Source organism: Selaginella moellendorffii, unplaced genomic scaffold (genome assembly GCF_000143415.4).
Source record: "Selaginella moellendorffii unplaced genomic scaffold, v1.0 SELMOscaffold_107, whole genome shotgun sequence".
Taxonomy (NCBI): domain Eukaryota; kingdom Viridiplantae; phylum Streptophyta; class Lycopodiopsida; order Selaginellales; family Selaginellaceae; genus Selaginella; species Selaginella moellendorffii.
In genome coordinates this window covers 114,139-136,743 of record NW_003314368.1, presented here as the reverse complement: position 1 = coordinate 136,743, position 22,605 = coordinate 114,139, and the positions used below count along the sequence as shown (strand labels likewise).

General features: G+C 51.1%; 8 protein-coding genes across 9 annotated transcripts; 3 read left to right on the top strand and 5 right to left on the bottom strand.

Moving 5' to 3' along the window:
* Window positions 1-36: 36 nt before the first annotated feature.
* Window positions 37-1,261, bottom strand: LOC9630815 (nascent polypeptide-associated complex subunit beta). Its single transcript, XM_002990250.2, has 6 exons — window positions 1,135-1,261; window positions 972-1,039; window positions 760-908; window positions 489-545; window positions 391-429; window positions 37-317 (listed from the first exon to the last, which is right to left on the bottom strand). Exons 2-6 carry the CDS (start codon window positions 1,037-1,039, stop codon window positions 127-129), a joined length of 504 nt encoding a protein of 167 aa, XP_002990296.1. The 5' UTR covers window positions 1,135-1,261; the 3' UTR covers window positions 37-126.
* A 4-nt stretch (window positions 1,262-1,265) lies between these two features.
* Window positions 1,266-1,969, bottom strand: LOC9631011. The gene is made up of 2 exons (XM_024664130.1): window positions 1,871-1,969; window positions 1,266-1,820 (listed from the first exon to the last, which is right to left on the bottom strand). Exons 1-2 carry the CDS (start codon window positions 1,967-1,969, stop codon window positions 1,266-1,268), a joined length of 654 nt encoding a protein of 217 aa, XP_024519898.1.
* On the bottom strand, window positions 1,891-3,224 carry LOC112340451. The gene is made up of 6 exons (XM_024664094.1): window positions 2,815-3,224; window positions 2,620-2,762; window positions 2,498-2,563; window positions 2,229-2,426; window positions 2,035-2,163; window positions 1,891-1,976 (listed from the first exon to the last, which is right to left on the bottom strand). Exons 1-5 carry the CDS (start codon window positions 3,215-3,217, stop codon window positions 2,041-2,043), a joined length of 933 nt encoding a protein of 310 aa, XP_024519862.1. The 5' UTR covers window positions 3,218-3,224; the 3' UTR covers window positions 1,891-1,976; window positions 2,035-2,040.
* A 376-nt stretch (window positions 3,225-3,600) lies between these two features.
* LOC9631010 (basic leucine zipper 6) lies at window positions 3,601-5,951 on the top strand. Its single transcript, XM_024664083.1, has 4 exons — window positions 3,601-4,426; window positions 4,864-4,939; window positions 5,017-5,143; window positions 5,237-5,951. Exons 1-4 carry the CDS (start codon window positions 3,795-3,797, stop codon window positions 5,599-5,601), a joined length of 1,200 nt encoding a protein of 399 aa, XP_024519851.1. The 5' UTR covers window positions 3,601-3,794; the 3' UTR covers window positions 5,602-5,951.
* LOC112342382 (pentatricopeptide repeat-containing protein At5g16860-like) lies at window positions 5,868-8,690 on the bottom strand. Its single transcript, XM_024664082.1, has 2 exons — window positions 8,641-8,690; window positions 5,868-8,524 (listed from the first exon to the last, which is right to left on the bottom strand). The coding sequence occupies exon 2, from the start codon at window positions 8,437-8,439 to the stop codon at window positions 6,145-6,147; it is 2,295 nt and encodes a 764-aa protein (XP_024519850.1). The 5' UTR covers window positions 8,440-8,524; window positions 8,641-8,690; the 3' UTR covers window positions 5,868-6,144.
* Window positions 8,691-8,849: 159 nt separating this feature from the next.
* Window positions 8,850-10,587, top strand: LOC9631009 (syntaxin-32). Of its 2 annotated transcripts, XM_024664084.1 has the most exons (6): window positions 8,850-9,238; window positions 9,313-9,560; window positions 9,634-9,755; window positions 9,835-9,873; window positions 9,938-10,162; window positions 10,248-10,587. In XM_024664084.1, the coding sequence occupies exons 1-6, from the start codon at window positions 8,980-8,982 to the stop codon at window positions 10,405-10,407; spliced, it is 1,053 nt and encodes a 350-aa protein (XP_024519852.1). In that variant the 5' UTR covers window positions 8,850-8,979; the 3' UTR covers window positions 10,408-10,587. The 2 variants fall into 2 exon arrangements, with proteins under 2 accessions (XP_024519852.1, XP_024519853.1); XM_024664085.1 differs by lacking the exon at window positions 9,835-9,873.
* Window positions 10,588-10,768: 181 nt separating this feature from the next.
* LOC9631008 (villin-3) lies at window positions 10,769-15,031 on the top strand. Its single transcript, XM_024664081.1, has 21 exons — window positions 10,769-11,095; window positions 11,166-11,265; window positions 11,333-11,401; window positions 11,461-11,697; window positions 11,747-11,924; window positions 11,974-12,109; window positions 12,182-12,344; window positions 12,400-12,547; window positions 12,598-12,698; window positions 12,746-12,904; window positions 12,955-13,023; window positions 13,069-13,137; window positions 13,211-13,348; window positions 13,408-13,536; window positions 13,591-13,749; window positions 13,800-13,940; window positions 14,000-14,125; window positions 14,175-14,240; window positions 14,296-14,464; window positions 14,524-14,660; window positions 14,724-15,031. Exons 1-21 carry the CDS (start codon window positions 11,040-11,042, stop codon window positions 14,835-14,837), a joined length of 2,664 nt encoding a protein of 887 aa, XP_024519849.1. The 5' UTR covers window positions 10,769-11,039; the 3' UTR covers window positions 14,838-15,031.
* A 2,887-nt stretch (window positions 15,032-17,918) lies between these two features.
* On the bottom strand, window positions 17,919-21,952 carry LOC9630813 (pentatricopeptide repeat-containing protein At5g27270). Its single transcript, XM_024664129.1, has 8 exons — window positions 21,133-21,952; window positions 19,639-21,052; window positions 19,289-19,588; window positions 19,150-19,236; window positions 18,968-19,055; window positions 18,793-18,914; window positions 18,670-18,734; window positions 17,919-18,606 (listed from the first exon to the last, which is right to left on the bottom strand). The coding sequence occupies exons 1-8, from the start codon at window positions 21,925-21,927 to the stop codon at window positions 18,085-18,087; spliced, it is 3,393 nt and encodes a 1,130-aa protein (XP_024519897.1). The 5' UTR covers window positions 21,928-21,952; the 3' UTR covers window positions 17,919-18,084.
* Window positions 21,953-22,605: the final 653 nt, after the last annotated feature.

Genomic DNA, 22,605 nt, shown 5'->3' with positions numbered 1-22,605 from the left:
TGCGACCGGATGGGCTAGATTAATGAATCCTAAAAATAATATGTAACGCGTGATAGGTACAATAGAAAAAAAGGAAAATATGCCCTAGGGGCTACAAGTACATAGCAAGAATATTCTCTGCTAGTATCACGCGGTTGCCACAACCTCTTCGGGAGGATTGGCGGCAGGCTTTTCGAAAGTTTCGCCAGGAACAAGGTCGGGAACATCCTCGTCGTCCTCGATGGTGCCAAGCGGAGCTCCGCCGCCGCCACTCTCTTGCCGCTTGAATTGTTGCGCGATCTTCTTCAAGTTCTCCAAGTTATCCGGCCCCGAGAAACCTGCAGTCGATTGGATTGATTCGATCGCAAAACATCAATACCAATCCAAGCGAGAACAATGGCCAACACTTACCGAGCTGGTTGATGATACCAGGCAGCAGTTCCGTGAGCTCTGGCGATCGATCGAAAAAAGGATTAGCTAAACACTTTGATACTTTCTCTGGAGCTTACTCTTTGTCTGGACGGGTCCGCTCACGACCCAAGTGTTAGCAGCTATCGAGGCTTGGACTGTAAAACATGAGAGCGTCAGTAAATATTGGAAGAAGTTGTTCGACTAACAAGAATGGAAAAGAGAACACTGGAAGAACTTAATCAATGGGAATGGAGAACTGGAAGAATTTAACAAGGTGAAAATAAGTAATGAAGAAAAGAAAGGTTGGTCGATCGGATCTAAGAAAAAAAAAACCTGGAAGAAAATGGAGGAAAAAAAATGGTTCCAAACCTTTGGGACTGACAAAGTGAAGAACAATGTCGTCCTTGAAGATGTTAACTTCCTCGATTCCGGGAATGGTGTTCACGCCCAGCCTCTTGAGCGTGTTCTGGAGACGCTTATCGTCGGTCGTCGTCGTCTTATGTACTGCCTTTTTCTTCCTGCGCCAGAAAACAAAAATCCATCAGCTCAAACAACGAAATCATCCAATGCCGCCGAAATACCTCCTCACTGTGCCCTTTCCACCGGTGCGCACAGCACTAGCCATCTTCATCAGCTTCTCTCGATTCATCTAGCAAAATCCGCAGCAAACGAGTGAGAAATCTCCAGAAATGCCTCGCGGCGGCGCCCTAGCACGCCGCAAATCGGTGGATTGGAGGCGCGTACCTTTGCGGCTGTGTGTGGCAAACCGGTGAAGAGATATGAGCGCCTAGAACCCTTGGCGACGCCAAACCAGCTCGCTCGCTATTAAACACAAACGCACAAACCCTACGCCACAAACCCAAGCCCGAGATCCTCTACAATCCCAGCCCTTGATTTCCACACAATCTGGCCGTCCACGTGCCGACACCATATTTGAACTCGGGCATCTTCCAGTTCCAGGCGATGCCCCGTGCCGCGAAGCTAACCATCGCTGCTGGATCGCCGAAAGCTCTCAATCTCGCCGCGATGCTTGGCGAGGAATCCAGCGCGCGATCGCTGGAATGGATTGGATGATCCATCCAGCTCGTTTTTGCTGCGTCCTCGGAAGAGATCTCAGAGAATTCGCGCTGCTGCTGATGCTGGGAGTGATCAATCGTCTCGTCGTCGCTGTGGAGTGAAAAGCCTTCCATTTCCCAGTCGATGTGCTCCCAGATCCCGCTCGCTCGTCGAGCCAGATAGAGCTTGCGATCTCTCTCGCGCGCTAGTCTCTCGTTTGTCACCAGCTGCTGTAGCTCGCCTTTCATCGCCCGCATTCTCTCTTCCACGCGCTGTGCGACGGCGTCGTAGAGAGCATCGGTTGTGAGTTCTTGGTCCTTGCATCTGGCAAGCAAATCGTCCACGAGAATTGGATCTCCCACAAGAACAGTCACCTGCAAAGAAAGCTCTGTGAAGGAACATGAACACGAAACGAGACGAATACCTTCTTGCAGATGTGCGGGAACTTGCTACCAATCGGCAAAACTTCTTGCATGCCTTCGTGCATGAAAGGGATGATCACAGGCGTCTCCTTCGCATCCATGACTAGCCTTCATCACACAAAACAAGGGGCATTAGATAACTCGCAGCAAGTCAGAAAAAGCTCACACAAGATCACCTCCCAACCCCTCGTTTCACATTTCCCAAGGTTTTCCCACCATCTCGAGATCGACTGCCTTCGGGGAAAATGTGTACCCAATCTCCGTGGTTGAGTTTCTCCAGCGCAAGGTCCATGCCCTGTAAGAGATTTACTACGCGTCAGTGGAGTTTCCAAAGGTTGCAGAGACAAGAAAAAAGTATACCTCCTGGTAAATGCCTTTGCCGCGAGAAACTGGCAGCACCTTCAAAGACGTAAAGAAGATAGACTTGGGCACGGACGTGAAACATCGGTCAGTAGCGCACAACGTCCATCTTAGCATCCTTTCATGAAGTAGAATCTGAGGCGATAGTAAAGAAGCTGTGACCAAAGGATCATCCATTGCGGCAACGTGATTGCTCAGCTACACGAAAGTAAAAACACCGTTAGAACATCATACCAGAGAACAGGAGAGAAATGAAAAGAGAAGCGCACCGTTAGTAGACCCGTGCTTTGAGGGCGATGTAGAAGTGCTTTCTCAAGCTTCTCCAAGCCATAGACCTGTTTGCTAGAAGGAAGTGGCAAAAAAAAATCGAGAGAAGAGACGAGCCACAAACCTCAGTGTGGTTAAGTCCATGCATGAAAACATGGCAAACATTTGCGAGAACTGGAACAGCTATGGCACGAAGTACACGGACGGTTGGAGAGTCCTCGGAAATTTTCTTCTTTAGATCATCGTCGATAGTTGCAGCGCCCCGGCCTGTCCAAAAGATAAGATCAAGATGGACTGTGTAGAGAAAGTTTCCACTCACCTTTGAAGAATTTTCTTCTGGAGGCCAGCTCTTCCAAGAACCCCTGTGGAGCTTCATGCGCTTCGGCGTGAGCGGAGGAGCCACCGACAAGAATCGCTCCACCGAAAGCTCCAGCGATGAGATTCCGGAAGCTTGGAATGCGATCGGCGATCGAGATTTTCCTCCACGCCCGCTCTCGCTGCCGCAGATTCTTGGCAACCCGCGCAAACACGACGTTTCCCTTGAATACCCTGGCGACTACGAACCCCGTCCTGGCCCTGCCAAGCGCTGCTCCACGCACCACACCGGATCTTTGCTGCGATTGCCTGAGAGAACTGTGTGCTTGCGCTGCGCAGAGGCGATCCCTCACTCGCTCTTTCATCGCGCGCAAATTTCCCCTCCACCGCCTTGCATTCTCTTCCATGAGCCCAAAACCCTAGCTGGAACTTTGCCCTAAAATCAAATAGTATGTACACTTAATTTTTAATCAGCGTGATCTACCCACATTCACATGGTATGTTTGTATCACGGACAAATTCATCATTATCATTGCCACTTAACAACTGGATTAATGTAAACTCCGCCACATACATCGTCTAGGATCCAGCTGTTGACAGGAAATTTACATCAGATCTTAGCCGTCTGCTGCCAGGCATTTCATCCCAGCCAGTCATCGCCTCGTGGGTTTCACCAAATCGTGACCGTTCTTTCGAAAACTATGAATCGCAACCGTCCATCACGGAATTTACCCCGTGACGTCCTTTATACTTGAAATTACACATTAAAGAACAAGAGAAGAGAGAGAGAGAGAGGGAGTAGACGATGGCTGCGGCCTCACTGGAGAAATTTCTAGGGTTAGCGCCAAGGAGGGATCCACAGCTCTAGATCTGGATTGTGGACCCTAGATCTTGCTCGGTGGAGCTCGGCGATTCCCGGGATTGCATGCTTTTTCCTTCTTTTATCTTCCAGGGATCGATCAATCCACTCCATCGCAGCGAAGAATGTCGAGCTCGCAGCTCGGGCGAAGCGACAAATCCTCCTCAAGGTGTGTAAACTGGGGGCATTCCATGGCGCTCAATCACCTCCCGCCGAAGAGTCCAGCGATTCCATCCTCTACTTCGTCGTCCCAGCCGTGCGTTGGGCCGCCCTACCCTGGATGCGTGGTGAGAGTTCCTGGCTATGGCGCCGCGGCCGTGGCGCATCACCATCGCCGGAGCCCATCCGCGAGCTTTGTCCCGGACGTGGAGCCCTCTTGGCTCGAGGAGCTGCTCGATTCGCCCAAGGCGCCCGAGAGGCCGTCGCGCGCGTCTCACAGGCGATCCGCCAGCGACAGCATCACCTTCTTGGAGGCTCCATCCAACCTCCGAAAGATCGATGACATTGCCGAGGAGGACGAGTGCTACTTCGATCGGGAAGAACAGCAGCTCGCGGCCATGTTTAGCGACGTCGTCCAGATATCCGATGGAGGATGGTCTCAGCAAGATCGAAGAGCTCCTCATCCCTTCCGGACTTTTCCTGGAGATTTGAGCTACGTTGGTGGATCAAGGATGGGGAATGACGCCGAGCAGCAGCATGACAACGAGCAGTCACAGCTCCAGGGCGATCAGAGCGCTGATTCCAAGCGCTCCAAGAGGTAAGATATTGTTTAGATAGTTTTTTTCTTTTTTTTGCTTCCTTTTGCTGGTAGGCTGGGCACTTCGGTGGTGGTCTGTTCCTCCTCTAGGACCTGTGTCATACTAACTGTGGCTCTCTCTTCTCTTTGTTCGTATTTTTCAGGACAGTAGCTCATTTCGTTTTGTCTGATTGTTTTTTTCCTTCTCGTTTTTCTCAATTTACCTTTGTGTTTGGTTTTTATGCTTTAAGGTGGTAATAACTCTGTTCCTTCTCTTTGTTTCTCGTTTTGCTAGCTACTATGGTTGTGTTTGCTTCTCGATTTTATATGTGCTTCCTTTCTAAGATTTATCTGTGTCATTCTAGTTGTGGTTTTCTTTTCTCTCTGGTTGCTTTCTAGGATTTTTCTGGCTATCATTCTAATGGTTGTTGTTTCTGTTTTTCTTTTCTGCGGGACAGGCAATCAGCCCAGCGCTCCAGAGTGCGAAAACTTCAATACATTCATGAGCTGGAGGGTAACGTCAGTGACTTACAGGTACCGCTGTGTGCAGCTTTGTGCTGAAGCACTTGTAATCAATCATTCGTTTAATGTTTTGCTTTTCTTTTCTCCAGAATGAGGTGTCTGGGCTGTCGACACAAGTGGCACTGCTCGAGCACCAGCGCCTGGCGCTTCACTTGGACAACGCAGCCCTCAAGCAGAACGTTGCTGGTCTGGCTCAGGATGCCCGGATTAAAGATGGTAAAGCAGCCACCACTTTGCAAAATCTCCTTTCCTATATTTTCTGGCCTGTCGTTGTTTAACTTTCACTCTTTTTCTTTTTTCGCTTTACAGCTCACAACGAGGCCCTGAAGAAAGAGATCCAGAGGTTGAGATTCTTGAAGCAGCAGCAGCAACGACTTAGGCAGCAGCTGGCTTTAGCTTCTTCGGCAGCAGGAAATAATGTAGAGACGACGACAACAACAACAACAACAACAACGAAACATGTGAGGCGAGCAAGCGCGGGGTCAGTCCAGGATCTGGGCTCCTCGGCGGCAGCAGACGTCCTCGATTACTCCTTTGTAAAGTTTGTCGAGAAGACTGACAGTCCGGTGCTGCGTTCCAGCTGCACCATGGCCGGGAATGGCAAGAGCTTAGAAGTTGGAGCGAGCAGGCTCTCCGGAGCACCACCAGGTTTCATCGTCCACAACCATTTGTAGAGACGATCAAGACGAAGAGGCACAGCAGGAAAGACAGGCAAGAAAAAAAAAAAAAAAAACTAATGGAACAGAGACAGGGACACGGGTGAAAGAACAGGAAAAAAAGAGGAGGAAAACTAGAACAGGCTCAGAAGAAGCGGTGGCACTTGGAAGTTTGGGAGCTTTTCTATTAGTCTGTACATTTTTTTTTCCTCTACTCCGGCTGGCGACACAGGGATTGGAGTAGAGGGTGATCGGATTGGTGGTGGACAGAGATGGTGGCTTGGCTTGGGACTAGCCCCTCGGTGATTTTAAAGACAGGAAGGAATAACAGTAAGCATGGAATGGGAAGAAGATTTCTCAAGGTGGAAGGAGAAGAAAAAGAAGTGTTGGTCTGGGATTATGAAGAAATGGCGGTGGAGAAGGGAGGAGAATAGGAATTTTTTTTAGCAGAGCTCGACAGGAGGAAGAAAAAGAAGAAAAGGAAAGATTTTGTCCAGAGCTCGCTCGTTGATCGGGAAAAATGGAGAACCAATGCAAGATGAGCGATGGTTTTCTTTCTCCTTAAATGCCTCTCACTCGAGAAAAGCGCACCGCTTTTAGATCGCTGTAAGCGAGTGCTCGTGGTGATCGGCGAGTTTGGCGATGGAAAGTGCTTCTTCCATTATCAAAGGTGTGAAAGCCAGCAGGATCTACGCATTCGATCACTCGAGCTTCGAGCAGTGACAGAGCTGCGATGATCCTGTGACACTCGCGGCAAACATTCTCGTGAGTCTTTACAATGCGAATCACGCTACCTGGATGAGCGTTGCTCCTCACGACTCCACACGCCGCAGCCAGCCTTTCGCTGTGTCCACAAAGCTCGTCCGAGAGTGGAGGAGCTCCTGGGATCTCCTTGAGCTTCTTGACGAAGCTCGAGTTTCCTGGGCTATGGAAGTCTCCGGCCACGAACCTGTGCACCACTCCCTCCTCGTCCGTCCACCAGCTTTGAGCTCTCGAAGAACTTCCTCTCGAGAGCTCCATCTCTTCCCCGGCGATGCCCGCCATGAGGAGATATGCCGCGGCTTTCTTCTCGTCCAGGCGAACAAGTTCCTCGAAAGCTATCTTCCCGACTCGCGAGTTCTTCCATTTCCGGCACGCTCCCAGCAGCGTCGTCCATGTAACCACGTCGGCTCTCCAAGGCATTGCTGTTATTGTCTCGAGAGCCTCGTCTAGCCGGTTTGCTCTTCCCAGCAGATCGACCATGCAGTGATAGTGCTCAATCCCGGGAGGGATCCCATACTTGGACGACATCGCTGCGAAGTAGCTCTTGCCTTTGTCGACGTGACCAGCGTGGCTGCAAGCGTTGAGGACGCACAAGAACGTAACTTCGCAAGGATGCTGTCCCTGTTCTTCCTGGATCCTGTCCACCAAGCTATAGACTCGCTCACTGGCACCTTGCCTGCCGTAGCCTGCTACTAGAGAGCTCCAAGTTGCGAAATCCTTGTTCTCGCTGCTCGTGGAGTCGAAAACCAGCTGGGCATCCACCATGCTCCCGCACTTCCCGTAGAAATCCACCAGAGAAGTTGCCACCACCGCGTTGGAGTCGAATCCACGCCGGGAGATGTCTCCGTGGATGGCTTTCCCGGCCTCTAGAGCTCCCAAGCTCGAGCAAGCCTTGAGAGCGGCGACGCAAGAGCACGAGTCGTCGTCCGGCTTGAACTCGCGCGAGAGGAGCTCGAGAGCAGCCTCTCCCTGTCCGTTGTCGGCGTATCCTTGTAGCAGAGCCGTCTTCGCGGCCAGAGTTTTCACTGCCATCTTCTTGAAGCTCCAGCGAGCGTCCACCATATCTCCACACTCGGCATACACGGCGATGGCGCTGCTGGCTATGAAAGCGTGCGAGTCCCACCGCTCTTTCACCGCTCGAGCATGCACGGCCATGGTCTTCTCGAGTGCCGCGACTTTCACAGCACCACCATCGCTCAAGCTCTTGGGAGCTTCTCTTCTCGCCAGCCCCCCGCAGGCCTTGAAAGCCGCGGTGAAAGTCGGAGCGTCGGGAGGATGATCCAGGTGAGTGAAGAGCAGCAGAGCCATCTCGGGCTCGTTGTTCTCGGCGTAGGCCAGGATCATCGCGTTCCAGGACACCAAGCTCCTGGAGCTCGACCCTGCCTCCCAGCGTTTCTGAGAGCTCGTCCGGGACAAGCTCTCAAAAACGCTGCGAGCCAAGCCCAAGCTCCCACACTTGGCGTAGACGTCGATGAGGGTGTTGGCCACGAATGTATCCAGGCATCGTCTCCTCGCGGCCTCGGAGTGAAGCGCCATTGCTTTCTCCAGGCACCGAAAATTCACCTCGCTTCTAGCCTGCCCGCCACCTTTGTTCTCTTCTAGTGCTGCTAGATTCGCCACAGCCTTTAGCGCAGCAACAAAGCTGCGAGCATCCGGCTCGCACTCCCCAGACTCGATCATCCGAGAAAAGATCTGTAGAGCTTCCTGGCCACCGTCTTTTCTCTCGGCAACTCCCAGAACCAGCGACGTCCAAGCCACCACATCGCGACGAGCAATGCCGTGAAAGGTCCTGCTAGCATCCGCCACGCTCCCACACCTCGCGTACATATCCACCAGAGCGTTGGCGACGAACACGTTGTTCTTCACGAGCCCATTCTTAGCGGCATGAGAATGGAGAGCCATTCCAACCTCCAGAGGATCTGGCAGCTTCCCTCTATCAGTGTTCCTCCCGGAATTTCCCTTCTCTGCGATGCTAGAGCACGCTTTGATCGCTGCCACGAAAGCTTGAGCGTCTGGCCGGCATTGCTGCTGGATCATCTCACCGAATAGCTCGATCGCACGATCGCCCTGGCCGTTGTCCACGAATCCCAGCATCAGAGCCGTCCAAGAAACTACGTCGCGGCATTGCGGTGGAGTGAGATCGAAGAACACGGCCGATGCGTCCTCCGTGCTGCCACACCTGGAATACATATGAATCAAGCTGCTCGCGACGAAAGGATCCGGGGCAATGCCGCCCTGGATCGCCTGTGCGTGGATCTTTCGCCCAGCTTCCAGATCCCGGGCTTTGCTACACACCTTCAATGCCTGGAGAAGACGAGAAATCTCGCGTTTTCGGTCTTCCATCGCTCCAAACTCCTTTGGCAGCGCCTCCGACCGAGCTGCGCGACAACGCGCCATTGCCCAAGAACCCTAATCTTAGGTGGAAGAAGGCGCCACGTATGACGCGTTCTCTCGTCCGTTAGATGCCCAATCCAACGGCCCATGCCATTTCATTGCGAGGTTAGACCTAGATTGGAAGGCGCTGGGCTGGGAGCTCGAGATCTGGGAGCGCGAGAGCTGGATCTAGGCACAGGCAAGGCGCGCAAGCTGCATGAATCGATTCTAGGGCTCTAGGGGGAGGAAAGGCGCGCAAAGATGCCAGTGGCGGTGAGCGGCGCGTCGTCTTGTAGGGATAGAACGTCGGAATTCCAGGCGATTGCCGAGAGATTGAAACGGTCGCCGGCATTCTCCGCGGCGAATGGCTCCATGGAGGGATCATCATCGGCGAGAGCAGGAGGGCCTCTACAGCAGCATCAATCCAGCGGATCCTTGCACTCGGAGTTTAATCGCCGGGCCTCGCAGATAGGGCTTAGCATCCACCAAACATCTAACAAGCTCCACAAGCTCACCCAATGTAAGTTCTTCGTGCTTTAGCGCCTTTTAGATCGATCTCTTCGAGCTTGGTGAGAATTTTTCTTCTCCTTGCAGTGGCGAAGAAGACGTCCATTTTTGACGACCCAGCAGTCGAGATCCAAGAGCTCACTGCTGTGATCAGGCAAGATATCCAGGCATTGAACAGCGCGATCGAGGATCTCCAGCGTGTTTGCGACGCTCGTAACGAGATCAATCGAAACAAGCATAGCAGCGATCACTCCACCACCGTCGTAGGAAATCTCAAAACAAGGCTCATGGACACAACCAAAGAATTCAAGGATGTCTTGACGTTGCGAAGCGAGGTACTTTTTATTTTTCTCTCGATCTCTCTCCATCCAAGTTTGCGTGACTAAAGTTTTTCTTCTGCGCCTCTAGAGTCTCAAAGTTCACGAAGAACGTATGAAGATCTACTCGACCTCGGCCGAGAAAGGAACAAGGCGCTTTGGCAAACAAGTTCCAGTGAACGGAGCCACAACGAGGGAGCTCTTCAATTCAAGGTTTGTGAAGGAAAAGTTGATTAGAAAAGCTTTCTATCCACACAGACACGGAGAGTATGTTTCTTTGCATTGCATGCAGAGGTGTGACTGATGGAATGCCAAAGGCAACTCATCTAAGGTGTCTGGAGATTCATTTATCTTCTTTGTTTTCGCTGATCGATCTTTCTCTCGTGGTCTTTCAGGAGGCGGCCGGGTGGTGCTGAGAGCTCGACGTCTCAAGCCTCGAGTAGCAGCATCTCCTCCTCGCAGTCTCAAACTCAAACGCAACAGCTCGTTCCAACTCAAGATCACTACTTGCACAGCCGAGCCGAGGCGCTGCGAAACGTGGAGTCGACCATTGCGGAGCTGGGAAACATTTTCTCGCAGCTGGCGACGATGGTTGCGGAGCAAGGCGAAGTTGCGATCAGGTAACAAACGCTCTTTTGCGTGATCCCGCAGGAAGTTGAGCTTCTTTGGAGATGGAACTCACCCAAAGTTCTCTTTTTCTCGCAGGATCGATGAAAACATGGATGATACGCTATCGAATGTGGATGCCGCGCAAGGCCAGCTTCTCAAGTACCTTAATGGCATCTCCTCCAACCGTTGGCTCATCGTCAAGATCTTCTTCGTGCTCCTGGTATTCCTCTTGGTCTTCGTCTTCTTTGTAGCATAACGATCCATCGAAGGCCTTGCAGAGCATCCGTTTAAACGAGAGAATCGAAAGAAAAAATAAAACATCCCCGTGTATACTTCTAAGATGTGTAGATCTAGGCCGAAATTTCCGAGAGCTTCTTCGCTATCGATCTTGCGATTGTTTTGAGAAAGAAGAAAATCTCTATGGTCTTTACTTTGATCCAGGTTGTTCTAAAGTATTCTTTAGTGTGTCGGCCCTAGCATCCTGGGCCCCACGTGGCAGTGGTACGCTATGCCAACTCAGATCCACCTGGAGCGTCCGATTCGTGGATCCGACGGCTCTGAGCTGTCATGCTAAAGACATGCTGGAAAGGTTTAGCTCGTAGCACTGTTGCGAGTGATAGATTAGGCATACATTGTTGGTTTTCTTGCGCAATCCCAGGGCGATCGGCGTGGAGGAATCGATCGCGCATTTGAGCGCCACTGCAAATCGAGGCGCTGCTGCGAGTGCGCACGAATCCGGTGAAGAGGTACGAGAAATCTCCAGATTTAACCTCGGGGCAGCAGGATTGGGATATTTGGAACGAGCTAGATTTCTGTGAGCTCGATCTGCGATATTTCGATCATTCCTGGCGCTAGATGCTGCTGTGAGGATCCAGCATCGATATTGCGATGGCTGTTTCTATGAAGAACGTTGATCCGGCCTTCCAGGGCATTGGACAGAAAGCGTATCCTTTGGTTTCTCATCTTCTATTTTGGTATTTGATGGTTCCTTGATCAATCTAATTCGTTTGCTAGCGGGCTGGAGATTTGGAGAATCGAAAATTTTGTTCCTGTCCCTCTGCCAAAGTCTGATCATGGAAAGTTTTACACTGGTGATTCATATATCATCTTAAAGGTCGGTGCTAACTTTTCTTGCACTTTCTTTCATGGATGATTAATTTCTACTTTCTTACTTCTCCCAGACTACCGCATTGAAGAGTGGAGCTCTCCGGTATGATATACATTTCTGGCTTGGCAAAGCAACAAGTCAGGTAAATTTGTGTTGCGTGAATTTGGATCGAAGTTATATAATGTTGTCTTCTTCACACAGGATGAAGCTGGCACTGCTGCCATAAAATCTGTAGAGCTTGATGCAGCCTTGGGAGGTCGAGCTGTTCAATACAGGGAAGTCCAAGGATCCGAAAGCGATAAGTTTTTAACTTATTTCAAGCCGTGTATTATTCCACTCGAAGGTGGCTGCGCTTCCGGTTTTAAAAAGCCGGAAGTCGAAAAGATCGAGCCGCGGTTGTTTTGTTGCAAAGGGAGGCGAGTCGTTCGAGTAAAAGAGGTTTGTGTCTGCTGTTTTATGACGTAAAACTTTATACTCCTCTTCTCAGGTGCCATTTTCGAGATCGTCGCTCAATCACGACGATGTGTTCATCCTGGACACAGACGTGAAGATTTATCAGTTTAATGGCGTCAACTCGAGCATTCAAGAGCGAGCAAAGGCCCTGGAAGTTGTGCAGTTTATCAAGGACAATGATCACGATGGCAAATGCGCAGTTGCTATTGTTGGTGAGTACTGTGTTTTTCTATCTTTTATCTCAGACTTGCCGTGGGACAGAGGATGGAAAAATGGCTGCTGAAGCGGATGCTGGCGAATTTTGGGGATTGTTTGGAGGTTTTGCACCCATTGGCAAGAAAGCTTCGATCAAGGAGAACGAAGACGAAGATCCTGGCAGTGGAAAGCTGTTTATATGGTAATTGCTAGTCCGTCATTCCTTCGTCCACTGACTCTGAACGTCGTTCGCTTGTTCGCTTCTTACTAGAAGTCTCGTGGATGGAAACGTGCAAGAAGTCAGCGCTAGTTCCCTGCCGAGAGAGCTTTTGGAAACAGACAAGTGCTACTTGTTAGATGGTGGACCTACAGTATATGTTTGGACGGGTCGTGCCACCTCTTTAGACGAAAGAAAGTCTGCGTCCAAGGCAGCGGAGGTAAGGAGGACATTGTGGCATTCTTATAAATTTTTTAAAGCGCTTGTCTATGCAGGAATATATTGCTAAGAAGCCACAAACAACACGAATTACACGAGTAATCGAAGGCTTTGAAACTCTGCCGTTTAAATCTTATTTTGGCGAATGGACAACGGCTGGAGGTGCTCCTGTGGTTTCAGAAGAAGGCAGAGGAAAAGTTGCGGGTAAGATTATTATCGAGTCATATTCACTGATGGAATTAAGACTTGCGCAGCTTTACTCAAGCAGCAAGGCGTGGATGTCAAGGGACTTCTGAAAGGTGCTTCTGTCAAGGAAGATGAACCATCCCTTTTTAACTCCTCAGGAAAATTAGAGGTGCTTGAAACCGTGCACATTACTTTTAAAACTTTGTCTTGCTTTAGGTGTGGCGGGTTGATGGAAAGACAAAGACTCCCGTCCCTTCGGAAGCCCATGGGCATTTTTATTCTGGTGACTGTTTTGTTGTGCGTTACACTTACCAAGGAGATCAAAAGGAAACAGAGTGTTTTGTTTGCTGCTGGCTTGGAAATCAAAGTGCAGAGGTATGGCCTCCTATAAAATTCTTTACTTGTTTCTTCAAAGCTCTTTACAGGAAGATCAAAGCTCAGCATTTTCTCACGTTGAAGAGATCTCCTCTTCTTTTAAAGGACGTCTAGTACAAGTGAGTAGTTCTTTCCATAATCTTGTGATAAACTCCTGGTGGCAGGCCCGTGTGTTTGAAGGCAAGGAGCCTTCACAGTTTATTGCGTTATTTTCAAGCCTGGTCATTTTCAAGGTATCGATCACAATTTTTCGTCAACTACTATCTTTTGCATGGATAAAACTGGTGCATTCCTTCCTATTATCAGGGTGGTCAGAGCTCGGGATACAAGACACTTGTATCAGAGAGTGCGTCGGAAGACGAAACATACACAGAGGACGGTCTTGCTTTATTTCGAGTACGTGGAACAAAGCCTTACAACAGTCTGGCCGTCCAAGTTGAGCCCGTAAGCTGTGTTTGAAATTGCCAGAAACTGTCAGATGGTGACACCGTCATGCTACGCAGGTTTCTGCCTCGTTAAACTCCTCGGACTGCTTCATTTTTCAGTCTGCTAAGACTTATTTGCTATGGTTTGGAAGTTTCAGTACCCTTGAGGAACAACAAGTTGCCGCACGAATTGCTACGTCATTGAAGGTAACTCCCATCTTTTTGGTATCGTCTTTAATGCTTATTCTAAATGATGTATAGAGTGAATCATCTCCCAAGTCACTGAAAGAAGGTTCTGAGCCTCCTACATTTTGGAATGCTCTTGGAGGAAAGAAGGTATATCCCAGCCAGAGAGAACTTGTTGACTCCGATAAGGATCCACGCTTGTTTGAGTACACAAGAAAGCCAGGCAATCTATTGGTACGCATTCTTGAACTTGGGGCTAGTATGTGTAACTTTGTGTCATACAGTTTGAAGAAACTTTTAATTTCACTCAAGACGATCTCCTGAGTGACGACATCATGATCCTTGATACCCGGTGTGAACTGAGTGTTTGGATTGGTCAAAACGTTAGCCCCAAGGACAAGAAACAGGGATTTGCAATTGCCGAGGTTTGTTCTGAAATTTCTGGAAACATCCTTGATATTTGTGTGTGTGTGTGTGTGTGTAGAAATACGTTGAGCGGGCCAGTAGACTTGATGGTCTTTCCAAAGACATCCCAATATTCAAAATTCTAGAGGGCAGTGAGCCAGCATTTTTTACAAGACACTTTGCCTGGGATCCATCAAAATCAGCTGTAAGCTTGTTCTTTACTTCTTGTTGTTTTGTTCTAAAACAAATCACAGGCCTATGTTGATCCCTTTGAGAGACGACTCGCGGCGCTACAGGGCAGACCAGCGCAAGGACACGATGTACGCCACAGTTTTTTTGTTCTACGTTGTGTCGCTTACTTCTCTCCTCGTGCAGACGCCTCCAAAGAAACGAACAGCTACCAATGGTGCGAACGAACCAAAACTCGACGCGGATTCGTCATCTCCCATGGCGTCCTCTCAAAGACAATCGCCCCTCACACCCAGGCCATCTTTCACGCCGAGAAAGTCACCGGTCGAGAGCAAGGAGCCATCTCCAGAACCTGGTAACACCAAAACTTTCTTTGTTTCCAACCTTTGTCTAACGCCTTCGAATCTTGTCCAGTGGTGGATCCAACTCCTACAACTTCCGAGAGCTCAGACGCTCCACCACCTCCTGCGGCGACTGGGCCTTTCAGCTATGAGATCCTCAGGGTAAAATCCTCGAGCAATCCTCCTGGAATCGACGTGACAAAACGAGAGGTAACTACGCAAGATCTTGATCTTGATTGAGTGAGATTAACTTCTCCCTTTGTCGCCGAGCAGAGCTACTTATCGCCCGAGGAATTCAAGAGCGTTTTCGGCATGGAAGTGGATCAGTTCCGAGCACTGCCAAAGTGGAAGCAAGATCAATACAAGAAAGCAGCGGATCTCTTCTGACTTTTTGTCCTCTCTTCTTTTTTTTTCCATCCCATCTTCTCATCTTCTCGAGGTTGGCATTGTCTTCGTGGATTATTTTTTTCTTCCTCTCTTCTCTTTCCCAAGGTGAGGTTTTGACAAAGTTTTTGGCGTTGCGAGTTGCGAGACGAGATGTAAAGTAAAATAAATACATAAAAAAAAAAAGCGTCATAGTTTTGTGTAGTAGTATAACCTGATCTAGGCGTGCCACGTGTCCCCCTCCCGGCCGTGCGATCTGGTAGCTCTTCCTAGGGTTTTCTCCAAGGAATTTTGGGGGCGCTGCGCTCTCATCGCTCTCTTCGTAAGTCTCTCGCTCCCTTCCTACATTCGATCCCTGCTCGCCACCACAGCTCTCCAGAGAGATTTTGCCGCCACCATTGCTCGGGCTTCGCCAAATCTCCGCCAAAACTCTCCAAGGTCAGTCAGAGCCAAAATCGCTGCTGGAAAAATACTTTTGCGCGGCGAGCGCTGGCCGTATTCCAGTGGATTGGAGAGATTTCATCAGTGATTCCAGTCCAGCGAAGTAGTTTCTAAGCAAAGAACGAAGTGGCAAAGGAACGAAAAAGAAGAGTAGCAAAGAAGGAAAGGCAGTACTTAGTAGCGGAGGAGAACTTCGCTTGGGAAGAAGGAAAACGAAGAAGATCTCTTCAGCGAGTAAGAAGGAAGAAAGATCATCTTCGAAGAACAAGGAAGTGATAGAAGAAGATCGCGAGGAAGTAGAGAAGAAGGAAAGATCTTCACGGAAGAAGGAAGCAAAATAGAAGAAGACGATCGAATCGAGCGAGCAAGGTGGCGGCGGTGTCGATGAAGAAAGAGGACGTTCTCCGCGACTACTACGACATGTGTAACGGCACCTTCAAATGCATCGAGCGGCGGCGCTGCTCGGGCTGCAAGAAGCTGGCCAGCCTCTCGAGCCAGCAGCTGTTTGGCGTCCCCCCCACCACCCCGGCCTCGCAGCTCAAGCCCGTCCACCTCAAGAACATCGTCCAGGACCTCTACCGCCGCGCCCGCAACAACCAGAAGCTCCTCCAGGACAACAAGCTGCTCCTCCACCGCTGGTACGAGCAGCGCCTCCTCCTCGGCAGCCTCTGCGTCGACGCCACCCGCCGCGGCATCTCCGTGCTCACCGTCGTCGAGGCCGACGATGGAACCACTTGCATCCTCCACGTCTTCAACGCCATGCAGCCTTCCTCCCGCCAGGAGGAGCTCCGCAAGATGTTCCCGAAAGGGATCAAGGTGGTGATCACGCGTCCCTCCATCGGCTGCCTCCACCCCAGCGTCACCCCGGTGGTTCTCTACGTCCAGAGCCCCGGGAACTTGGACTTCGTCGGCGTCGCCACCTCGCCGCCCGAGAAGCTCGTCGCCATGCCACCCCAGGAGCTCCGCAAGGAAGGCAACGCTCTCTTCGCGCAGGGGAGCTACTTGGTGGCGATCCAGTACTACAGTGACTGCGTCGCCGCCAGCCTCGGCAGGAAAGATGGCGGCGAGGAGATGAAGCTCGAGGCGGTGCTGGCCATCTCCAACCGGGCCGAGGCGTGGCTCAAGCTTGGGATGTACGAGAAGGCCATCGCCGACTCCAACCGGGCCATCGGGATGGACGCCTTCCACGCCAAGAGCTTCTACCGGAAGGGCCGAGCGCTCATGGCGATCCAGGAGCACGTTGAGGCCCGCGTCAGCTTGAAGTCGGCTGCCAAGTACTCGTCCGATGGTGATGCCAAGAAGGAGATCCTGGAAGCGCTGGCCAAGTGCAAGGTGTTCCTCCAGCAGAGCCAGAAGGGAGTGTACGACGTTGGCGACTACGTCTCGAGCGGCTGCAACGCCGAGCACGCTCCAAAATGCAGTGACTACGTCGGCCCCGTGGAGGTCCGGCTGACGAGGGACGGTCGCGGCCGGGGCCTGTTTGTGACGAAGAAGGTCCGGCTGGGAGAGCTCCTGCTGGTGAGCAACAACATCAGCTTCGCGAGCTGTGTCAAGGAGGAGGCCGGGGCCGCCGAGTCGGAGCTGCTGGTCGGGGCGCTCAAGGCGTGCCGCTCGTCGCAGAAGATCATCCACCAACTTTACGCCATCGACGATGCGGCCTCGGTGCCGAGCATGAAGATCTTCCGGCCAAACCTCGGCTACGAAGGAGCAATGCCGCCGGAAGAAGCTCCGCCGCTGGACGTGGCCAGGATCCAGGGGGCCGTCAAGGCGGCCTACTTCCCGTGGACGATGCTGGGACAGTCCGAGTGTAGCAAGTCGCGGGTGTGGGGGCTGCCGGCGTTCGTCAATCACTCGTGTCTTCCAAACGTTTCCAAGCTCGAGGTTGGCAAGGCCACCATGTTTCACGCGGCCAGGGACTTGCACGCCGGCGACGAGCTGCTCATCTCGTACGTGGATCCATACGCTCCGTGGAGCACCGAGCGGAGGAAGGCGCTGGTGGAGGACTGGGGGTTCGAGTGCCACTGCCGGAGGTGCTGCTTGGAGCGGAGCAACAAGGAACTGTTGCGAGATTTGCTGCCGCTGGACGACTCGCTCAAGTATGACAGCATAGAGAAGTGTACGCAGCTGCTGGCCAGCGTCGAGGAGCGGCTGGGACGAGTCGCCGGGATGTCCAAGGATGACAAAGACTTGATCCGGGTCACGCTCTTCGACTTCTACGGGCCCCTGTCCGTGAGCGGGAAGAAGTCGGCTGATGCTTCCGGCGGCCATGAGGCTCTCAAGCTCATCACCCCGGACAGGCTCTTCCGGCTGCTGCACTCCACCGCTCCCGGCCACCCCAAGACGCTGGTGTTCATGTCGTATCTTGCGAGGTTCCGGGAGAGCCCCTCGGACGTCTGCCACTTTCTTATGGACGAGTTCACGGCGGCGTATGGATCGCAGTGCGCCTGCCTGGCCTGGAAGGTTCTTCAGTCGTACTTTGAGGCCGCGCTGGAGAACTTTATGGAGGTTGGAGGACTTGTCGAGTACCGCGTTTGCAAGTGCTGGTTCGCCGAAGACAAAGGCTTTCGGGTGGAATGCCTCATGTGACAGACAACAGCTCTTCTAGTTGTCTTTTTGCTTTGTCCCGTGTTGCTTTGGTTCTTGTTTTTTAGTTTTCGTTTTGCTGCGTCTTGCTTGGAGCTCATCTTTCTTGTAGCTGAGAACTCCAAGGTCGTTTTTTGTATTCTTCTCATCTCTCGCGTGTTCATGTTTTTAGCGCTAGGAAACCACCTCTCTATCACCTGTTTTGAAAGGAACGTTTATCAAAGTTTTAAGAGAGCCAGAAACACGCACCAGATGTTTGCCGCAATATGTATTTGGCCTCGAAGTGTTTGCCAGCGCCTTGATACAGCTTCGCCACCATTTCCCGGCTCAGGCTGTCGCTGACGAGTTTTGCCTCGGTTTTCTTGTACAGAGAAAGTCCCTCTTCAAACATCGAGCCCTCGAGAAGTATCCGGATCATTGTCCTGCTCGAGACTACGTCGGGTTGGATTCCTGACCTCTCCATCTTCAAGTAACTCTCCATGGCTTGTCTAGGGAGCCTGGCCCTGGAGAAAGCAAGCATAACTTCGTTGTAATGCCTCACGGTTGGGCGTATCGCGGCCGTTTGCATCCTCTCTAAAGCATTCTCAGCCTCGTTGCATTTCCCCCGGTGTGCGTAGGCAGAGATGAGAAGAAGAAACGTGACCGAGCTCGGAGGACATCCGGCTTTGGCCATTTCAACCAGCAGCTGCTCTGCTTTCGCGAATTGGCCAGCTCGAGCGTAAGCATCGATCAAATTGTTGTAACTAACCTGTGAAATAAAGAAACCAGCGCTGTTACGCCACAGACCATAACACAAAACGAGCTTTCTCACCTCGTGTGGCCTCAGGCCTCTCAGCTTCATGGCCTCAAATAAATCCGCAGCATGTTCGTACATGCCTGATCCATCCATCCATCCACACATGACTTTAGGATACAGGAACGCTTGAATACCAACCGGATTTAGCATAGCAGTTCATCATTTGACTGTACACCTTCTCGTCCGGTTGAAAGCCAGCGGACTTTAGATCTTTGAACATTTTCTCTGCATCCCGTGTCCTTCCAGACTTCGCAAAGACACTGCACGAACAAATTCCATGTTTAAAGCTTGTGACGAACAGGAGGCCAAGTACCTTATCATAGTATCATATGTTTGAAGGGACGGCCGCAGCCCCAAGTTTGTAAGTGATGAGTATGTGTCTATTGCTTTCTTTAGGCGACCTGAAAGGAAAAATCAAACAAGTTTCTTTCGGTAGAAAAGAAGTACTACTGACCAGGTCTCAGATCTGCTTTTATGATCGTGTTGTAGGCAACAATATGATCGTGTTGTAGGCAACAATATCCAGCAGGATACCATCGCCCCTGGCCATATGAATTAGAGCATCGGCGTCCTCCACAAGTCCTGCAAGAAATGGCTTTTAGATAGACTGAAAAAGAAAAGATTTTCTGCTCACCAGCTTTGCTGTATGCATTGAGAAGTATACTGACCAAAACGCTGTCGCACTTGAGACCGATCTGCCTCATCTTCTCCACCAATCCAGCAGCTTCTTCCAGCTGGTTGCAGTTTATCAAAGCTCCAACCATTGACGAATAGACAAAATTGTTCCTCGGCAACTCGGGTTTCAGCCTCGTCAGAACTTCGTAGCGACCTGCCTTTCCATAGGCCGCGATTAAATGGCCAAGTGTCGAGTCCTCCACGTCAAAACCTTTATCCTGCATCCTTGAGTGCAACATTTCCGCTGGTAGAACTTGGCCTGCACAATCAAACGCTCACTCGCAAGTAAAACACAGGCAGCAAACATACCAGCCTTGAGAAAATTGATGGTCAGCTGGTTGTACGCGGCAGAGTCCAGGGTAAAGGATTCCAGAACGCGATGGAGCAGCAAGGTCGCCTTGTCAAAGAGGCGAAATTTGAGGCACAAGTAAATCCTCGAAATCGCGGCAGCTTCGCTTTCATCTTCTTTTGCCGACGCTTCCAACAAGCCCGCAGCCTCTTCGATCCTGTTTGCCTCACCATAAGCGTTGATCAGTATCCCCTGAGTAATGTGATCCGGCGTGAACCCCTTCTCTCGCATTTGCCTCAGAACTTCTTCCGCGGCCGCCACCATATTAGCGTTGCAGTAAAGCTTCACCATGGTCCCAAACCACACCTGATCTGGCTGTATGGACGAGCTCTTGAGCTGCTGGAATAGGAGCTTGGCATCCTCCAACATATCAAACTCGGCGTAGAGGCTGAGCACATCGTTGTATGCCATCAGATCCGCAATTCCAGACTCCACCAGAGTCTTGAAAGTCTTCGTAGCACGCTCTACGTTCCCAGCCTTGACATAACAATGCAGCAGCGTCTTCCATGCCATGTCGTCCAGGTTGAGCCCTTTAGCAAGCAGCTCTTCCATGACTTGCACAGCTTCGTTATACTTGCCAGCCTTCAAACGAACGTTGGCCATCACCGAGAACGTCTTCACGTCAACCAAAAGCCGTAGCTCATTCATCTCCTGGAACAGCTTCTCCGCTTCGTCATAAAGCCCGGCCTTCCCGTAGATGCTGATCACACTCGTGTAGACAACTTCGTCAACCGGGCATCTCTTCATCTGCATGTCAGAGAAGATCGACGCAGCGAGCTCAAACTTGTCAGCTTTCTCACAGATGTGCAGCATAGTAGCATACGAGTACTTACTGGTACACAGCTCCTGCCGCTGCATCGCGGTAAAAACGTCGACCGCCTCGTCATAGCGTCCCAACTTTCCCAGCATATGAAGAACCATGTTGTAGATGAGAGAGTCCGGGTAATAGCCAGCACCTAGCATAGCCTCAAAGACTTCCAAGGCTTCCTCAAACCGCCCCAGCTTCCTATAGATGGTGATCATCAACGCATAAGCCAGAGGACTCAGCTCCACAGACTCCTCCACCAGATCTTCCCACAGCAAAGCAGCATCCGCCAGCCTCTCGGCCTTGTTGAGATGGATCAGCATCGTCGTGTACGTCACCGACGACGGAACAATCCCCCGGCTCATCATCGCTTCGTACATGGTGAGCATCTCGTCGAACATCTCCGCGTTTGCGTAGTTGAGGATCATTGTCGAGAACGCCACCTCGTCGGGATCCAGCTTCTGATCCAGCATCTCCTGAAACGCGGCCTCGGCCAAACCAATCTGTTTGTCCCTGCCATACACCTTGAGCAGCATCGAGTAAACAATCACGCTTGGAATGTAGGACAGCTGCAAAACCAAAGTTCGCAGTCAGTAAATCTCAAGACACTCTAATCTTTTCTCTCTTCCAACTTCATCACAAGTCTTACCTGGAGTTTCATCCACGCGAAGAACTCCTGGGCTTCTTTCCATCCTTGTTGCCACTTGAGCACCGTGCAGAGCTCCCGGAACGTCAATCTCCCAACCCAAGGAGCCATCACGCGACGAATGTCGTAAGATTCTTGAGTTGCAAGCCCGCGGACCGTGGCGATGGCGGACTCGACGTGACTCTTATACCGCATGGGATAGGCAGCGTAGCCACCGTGAGCGTGGTACTCGGCCATTTGCTCTGGAGTCAAGCGCGTCCACTTTGGAGCCACTGCCTGTGGCTGAGCTCTTCGCAATCGCTTCTCCCATTCTCGCCGCCGCTGTATCAGATCGCGAATTCCAGGATCACTCGGCGGCCTTCTCACACGACGCAGCAATCGCTTCCTTTGCTGCCGCCGCCACACCCACTCACTGCTCCTGGCATCGCTAAGCTTCCATTGCTCGAGACCGGCGCCTTGGAAGGGGACAATGCCGCGGCTTCCATCGTCACTCGATCGATTCTCGTCATTCCTAGCTCCAGCTCTCGAAATATTTCCATCCCTCGCCTGGAAGTCTGGCGATCGGTCGCCGCTATGCCGATGTCGAGCTCCAGCTATCGAAATATTTCCATCCCTGGCTTGAATCTCAGAAGAACTGCATTGATTTCTACTCCCAGTCCTCAAAATCTTCCCTGTTCCTCCGAATCCTCTGGCGCGAGGATCTGAGAATCGATAGAAACTGGAGGCGCTAGAGAGATTCTTGGCTCCGGCAAGGAAACAAGCCGAGGAAACGCTTACCGGAGCAGCGCAATCACTCATCCCTCTCCCTCTCCAAGCGTCATCACCAAACCCTAGCTAGCTCGGCTAGCGGCATTATTTCACATTAAACGAACACGTCACGATTGAAAGACAAGAACACTTTTATACTTTGCTCGAGATTTATTCATTGTCGTCACGTACGAGACCTGTGAAGGATGAATTCCCGCGAGTTCCAGCACCGTACATTCCAGAAATATTTTCGTACATGATTATTCGAGAATCTTTTCGCTCGTTTAAATCTTGCTAGAAGTCGTAGCAATCGCCAAACTCTCGCTGGCAGCCATTCCCGCAGTAGTACTCTCCGATTCCACAAAATCCACTCTCGCTACAGCAGTAGCCATCGTAGCAAAATCCATTCCCGCCCTGCGGGAGGTATCCACAGCATGGAGCATCACATTCTTGCGCAAAGCAAGGAATTGTCGCCAGAATCGCAAATCCTACCAAGAACACCAGCGCGATCCAAGCCAGACGATCCATTCTCGAATTCAATCGCGCAAACCAATCCCTAGCCAAATGGAAACGATCAAATCAACCATCCTTTCCCACAATAGTGGATCACAAGTTCCATGCGAGCGAGGGAAGAACATTCCTCTTTATTCTTTCACTGTACAGTAAAGAATAGATCATTTAGCCGATGATCGGAGGAAAAAATCTAGAATTTACAGTCGAATGGATGAC